This window comes from Mchenga conophoros, linkage group LG22 (genome assembly GCF_057382185.1).
Source record: "Mchenga conophoros isolate Kocher_MC1m ecotype Shallow Benthic linkage group LG22, M_conophoros_male_GT1.1, whole genome shotgun sequence".
Lineage (NCBI taxonomy): Eukaryota > Metazoa > Chordata > Actinopteri > Cichliformes > Cichlidae > Mchenga > Mchenga conophoros.
The window spans coordinates 25,302,788-25,308,881 of NC_140546.1; the positions used below are offsets into that span (position 1 = coordinate 25,302,788).

The window sequence follows — 6,094 nt, forward strand, 5'->3', positions numbered from 1 at the left end:
TTTAATGGACCTCAAGGAAATTGTTGACATTGTTGTCTCAAACAGACTCACTGAGGAAGCATTGTATTATTTATCTTGCAAACTACTGGATCATCGCTTGTTGCTTACCAGTACCTTTCCGGACTTCAGACTAAGGCCAAAACACCACTTCATTGACCACTACCCACATCTTATACGCTGCTATGGGCCGTTAGTGGAATTGTGGACGATGAGATTTGAAGCAAAACATAGCTTCTTTAAAAAGGTGGTCCATGACACTCACAACTGGAAAAATGTGCTGCTAACTCTTTCCTTGAAACACCAGCAAATGATGGCATACCATCTGGATAGTGAGAACCTTTTAAAACCAAAGCTCTATGTTGACAATGTGAAAGTGGTCAGGGTTTCAGAATTGGATCCATCAATCAAGTGTGAAATACAAAAGAAGTACCCTCATCTAGACAGTGTGTCTCTGTCTAAAACCGTTCATCTTTTTGGGACACAGTATGTGGCGGGCATGATTTTATCTGCTGGGCAATGCAGTGGCCTCCCAGAATTCCACAAGATTGTGACCATTCTTGTCAATGCAGAGGAGGTGACATTCATTTGTAAAAGACTGAGTTCCTGGTACATTGAACATTTCAGGTCCTATGAGCTTGTTGAACACACCTGTGCAGACCTTCTTGTGCTGGATCCAGATGTGCTGACGGATTATCACCCTCTAACAGCATACACAGTTGGTGGAAAGCTGATGGTGACCCCAAGGACGTACCTTCTCTATTAAAGCAACTTTATAATGGTATGTTCTCTCCCCTCCACCCTGTCTCCTATTCTGATCTCCCCTCTCACCCACCCTTTTTCTCTATTGTCCTCTACTTCAAAACTCATTTCCCCTTGCTTTTTCTTTTCTTCTCCACACACTTCTTTCTTCTATCAGTCTGCTATCCTCACCAAATTATCTCTCTCTCCTTTGTTTTCTCCTCATTAAGCATTAGTTTTGTGCTGAATGAATTGAAGGTTTTCCCAAGTGTAGGCCAGTTGAGTACAGTGGCTGAAGAAAATGAAAACTTGGATATAGACTTGAGCTTTATTTAAAAAAAATTTGTGTGTGTGTTTTTTACATTTGTAGACTAAATCATTTGCAAATCAAATGTAGTCAGCAGATTCATCTGGAAAAAGGCAGCTGTATGGTATAGGTGTCAACTGTCTTCTAATTGTGTTTGGCTATTGATTTTCTGCCAACTTTTTTTTCTCCTCTTTTCAGACTTTGTTACTTCGGGTAGTTCTTTCCTCCAGAGAAGCCCGGCGAGTCCAGCTTCCTGAAGTACCAGCATCTGTGGGACAATTGATTGATATACTTAAAGAAAGACTTGAACTTGCAGGTGACTTCTCACTACAGTTTGAGGATCCAGATTTCGGAAATGCAATATGCAATCTTACAGCAATATCTGAATTACCAGCTGAGCGTGCAGTCCTGCATATAATGTGGAACTGTGATTCATCTACACTTAACCAATCCATTGCTTCAGTGTCCTCTGCTTCAGTCTCTTCCTAGGACACAATAAGTGTGCACTCTGATGATTTCAGGCCTAGCTGGACCGATACTATCCAGATGAACTTAAGACATGTGTCAGAGTGGCCCTCTCCATTTTCTATTCCCAAGTTTTCACATGATGTTGAACTGAAATTGTGTAAGGCTAATGTGACATATGAAAAATCTAAGAAGGGCCTTGCAGTAACAAGAGACATGAAGATGGAGATTTTGGATAAAATTGCAGAGGCAGTGTTTGAAATTAAAGCCTACCCTGAGAAAGATGAGGTTGAGTCAGTGGCTTCTGCACTGGTTCTCAAATATCCATGCCTGAAGGAGCCAGGTAGCATCACAGGCTACGAGTGATGGAAAGCAAGTATCAAGCACAAACTTGGAAACTACAGATCAAAGCTTCGTCGGGCAGGCTGCAATGAAGTAAATGTAAACAGGAAAAGGAAAGGAGAAGATGAAGCCAGCAGTCCTTTCACCCTTAAAAAGCCCAAACGTGGAGAGGTCAATCATGTCCCAGATTATCCACAGCACCATGATGATTCTACTCTTGAAGAGGAAAGAGTTGCTCTGGTCAGTGAAATGAAGAAGAAACAAAAGAACTTGAAAGTCATACAGCAGAAGATGGCGCTGACATTTTCTCTCAGGCGGAGAGAGGTTGTGGAGTGTCAACCTATGGTATCTGAGGTCCAGGAGAGATGGCCTGGGCTGTTTTCCTCTGAGGAGGTAAGAGTGTCCAAATTTATTTATAATTTAATTATTATTCAAATTGGGCATGACTTATACTAGATGGACTATTATTGAAGTAGTACAGTATTTGCTGGTGTAATGCATTGGCCAACTTTATTATACCTTGTGCAACCAGTCCACATTGAAATCTGTGACCCATTAGATTATTTGACCTGTCATAATATTCTTACCCTGAACATTTCTGCCAGTACAAGAAAAGAGTCCCCATGCTAAATCAAAATTGTTCTTCCTGTGAAACAGAAAGTCAATCACATAATTTTTGACTTAGCATGTATGTTTTTTTTATTTTAGTGCTGGAAATAGGACTTCTATAGACTGAGATTTTTAGGGAAAGAATACTAAGGCAGGTCACATAATCTGATTCGTCACAGATTTTGGTGCAACGTAGAACATAATATGTATTTGCATATTGATACTGTTTTTTGTGGAGGGTGTTTCTATTCCTGTGCAAAATGTGTATTCATGAGAGATTTTTGAAGTAGGTTTTGCGGTTGATAACACAGTCAGGCATATAACATGGTGCAGACTGTACAAGGCAGCTACCCAGAAATTTTCTGTGCTGAATAAATGGCAATATTTTGGTTATTGTCTTGTTTAGATATCTGAAGAATTTCATCGGATCACAAGCAAAGACCTCCTGGGGACGTTCAATGCATCCCTCAACAAATTTGTGCCTGGCCTGCTGAAACTATACCGGTCTAAGAAGGGAGCTCTTGGTGAGGACATGGAAGACCTCTTGGATAAACTTGATGAACAGGTAAGTGCTCCTTTACCTGACATTTTTAGAAGAGAGTATACCTTTGTCATAACAGAAAAAAATGTTGGCTTCAGCCAAAACACATCAATGGAAATGAATGTAATCAGTCATTACTTTGTTTTTATTTGGCGGTATTTTATTTAATTTGTAAAAAGAAAGTAAAATCGTTAAAATGGTGTTTTGTTTTTTTAAGTTTTACATGTTGCTGGGCCTGATCTGTATTTTATTTTCATTACTATAAGAGTTCTGATTTTGCATTGTGTGTAGGTACACCACGTTACTATACTAATTTAAATGCTTGTTTTCCACTGAATGCTCTTTAGACATCTGACATTGTGTCCCACCGAAAGACAGCAGCACTGAGAGGCCTGCCCATTTTCCTCGGAGAGGATGCAACACAGGTTTTCCTGAAGTGCTTAGTAAGTACAAAAAAGTAATGCAAGCAAAACTAATTGCTATGAGATGTTTTTAAAAGATGATTTAATCCAAAATGGAAATGTCCACTTCCTCAGTGCAGTCCAGATAATTTTATGGTGAGGATTGCAGTTGTCATAACTCTCGCTGCTTTTTTTTCTGCTGAGGAGCACCTGGGCATTGTTAGTGGGTGTTCAACAGCAGAAAATATTTTTGTACAAAACTCATCACAAGGTTGGTTGGTGAAAGATATTGTGCTGTTAATTAAAGGAAAATAAGCTTTTTCTTTTTAAAACCTCCATGAGTCAAATGAGCATCATGGTATAGAGGTTAAAGTTAAGATCTTTAGAAATGTATTTTGTCTTTAATTTTTCTTAGCTTTCAATAATTCATATTTTACTTTTCTTCTCTTCAGGACACTGACATTTTGGAACCAGTGTTGAACGGTGCATCAGTTGCCATCCTCACCATCCTGCAAGATGACGATGCCGATACGTCTGTGCGAGAACATGCTGTTGTGTTGGAAGGGGACATCATGCTACATAATATTCCAGACCTCTCTACTGCCTTGGCATACCTCTTTGGCCTTCTGTATGCCCTCAACATTGATTATCCAAAGCAGATGAGTTATACCTTTGAAGCAATTCAGGGCATCTTTTTTGAACTCGGTGGCTCTCGATGCTCACAGCGCATAAGGTCTCTAAAAACAAAGCTTTTGCTGTGACTGTTAATGGGGAAGCCAGACATGAGTTTAACTTGTTCTTAAACATGTTCAAGTGCATTGTAGAGTCATGTAAAAAAAAAAAAAAACAGTAGTTCAACCCCTTTCCCTCTATATAATCGTTCACCTGTTACAAAGAGTTGCATATTTAGTGTTTGAACTGTTAAAATTAATTAGGAATAAGTGAAGGAAAGAGGGAGGAAAGGAAGAAAAGAAGGAACAGTCAAAACAGAATGGTTCATTTTGACCTGGTCGGTCAATATGAAGTTGAAGTGGATAAGGGATTATTTGAAATGTAAATATTAGTCAGATGAATCTGTATTATTGAGAATCTATGGTGAAATTTTGTCTTGTAGGATTTTAAAAGATTTGTTATAGTGTTTTTCACTCCACCTGAAGTATGGAACTGGTATTTTACCTGATAGTTCGCTGTTCATTGATGGTAACATTTCTAATAACTTTTGACTTCTGTAGTTCATCATAGTAAGCCCATGTAAAATGTCGATGTCTGGGTACATAGGCAATTGTTTGTTGCACTACCCTATTTAGTGTGCAATAGTTAAGTTAAGCTTTTACAGGACAGTCAGGGTGTGAACGTGAATGACTAAGCTGCTGGACACTTTTCTTTTTTTCTGGACTCTGGAATTTTAATGTCTCTGCTGGGGTGCTCAAAGCACCCTAAAGAAACTGGCAACACGTTTTTTTCTGTTTGTTTGCTTTTTTACAGAAATTCACCCCACTGCCCATGACCTTCTGAAATATACTGAAAGCACTGTTGAAAAAAATAAATACGTTTTTACATAACATTCAGTTGTGCTTTGTTTTATTCTATATCTGTTTGAGTGTTTTTTCAAGTACGATAACAGCATACATTTTTCTTTATTTATATTGGTAAATTTTCAACTCACTGGAGTAAGAATTGTATGATTATTCAACAAGAATATCTGCGTTTGGGGAATTTAGGAATACATGGCCTTGGAGGGAATAATTGTATGTTAATTCAACAGGAATATCTTTGTTTGGTGAAGGCAGAAATACATGGCATTGAAACCAGAATTTCTTTGTTAGACTTACAGGATTATCCTAATTAGGTGAACAAGTAGATCCAAGTTGGCAGAACATGAAAATATTAGTTAAGTCAACTACAGTTGGCAGAAGTTGAGAAAACTCAAAAATCTCTTGCATCATGTTGCCTTGAAATTTTAAGTTTTCTCAACTTTTTCTTTTTTACAGTGTGCAGCAAAGCACAGTGGCTTTGTTTGTACTGCTTTATTTTTGCTTTATGTTAACACATATAGAAAAAATATAGGTTTATGTGCATGTACACATTCATAAGGAACCCTATATTCTGTAATAATAAAGTAGACCTACTTTATGAGTAAATACCTTTGTTTAAGTATTGCAATAATGATACTTCAGTGCACTGAATAGGCTATTTTTGGACTAAACTGACATTGTGTTACGCTGTTAAGTGCCTAATTGTATACGCTTCATATTTTTGAGAGCTGGATACAGTTACCTGTAAACGATTTCTTGCAGCAAGGAAGGGTGACTAGATATTGCCCTTTTCTGCCATTTTAAGTTAACGTGTGAATTCATATTTTGATATCAGTAATAATAAGAATTGGTGTTTAGCTGGTTTTTGCGTGTGTCATGAAAGGCACATCGCTCGCCAAGACCCTGTTGTGTTAGGATCTTAGTTGCACTAAGAACAGACCTGTTTGCAGTACTTTACTAATTATTTACGAACACAAACTGTATGTATGAATCCAGGCCATAAAGCCTTTTACTAAAAACAAAGTTACTAACACATGAATAATAGTAATGACAGTGACAGTAAAGACGTGCTGGTGAAGATAGGGAAAGTGAGGTACTGACCATTTTTCCTGGAGTTGATAACAAATCCACCCATAGTTTAGTTCAGGTATTAAGG

General features: G+C 38.0%; 1 protein-coding gene across 1 annotated transcript; it reads left to right on the top strand.

The window, feature by feature from the left end:
• Nucleotides 1-1,726: 1,726 nt before the first annotated feature.
• On the top strand, nucleotides 1,727-4,164 carry LOC146549555 (uncharacterized). Its single transcript, XM_085261696.1, has 5 exons — nucleotides 1,727-1,853; nucleotides 1,935-2,245; nucleotides 2,868-3,026; nucleotides 3,350-3,445; nucleotides 3,856-4,164. Exons 1-5 carry the CDS (start codon nucleotides 1,727-1,729, stop codon nucleotides 4,162-4,164), a joined length of 1,002 nt encoding a protein of 333 aa, XP_085117822.1.
• The last annotated feature ends 1,930 nt before the right edge of the window (nucleotides 4,165-6,094 follow it).

Coding starts and splice junctions, on each gene's coding strand:
- LOC146549555 (XM_085261696.1), top strand. CDS start 1,727: ATGAAGATGGAGATTTTGGATAAAATTGCAGAGGCAGTGTTTGAAATT. Junction 2,246..2,867: donor GGCTGTTTTCCTCTGAGGAG/GTAAGAGTGTCC, acceptor TGTCTTGTTTAG/ATATCTGAAGAATTTCATCG. Junction 3,027..3,349: donor TGGATAAACTTGATGAACAG/GTAAGTGCTCCT, acceptor AATGCTCTTTAG/ACATCTGACATTGTGTCCCA.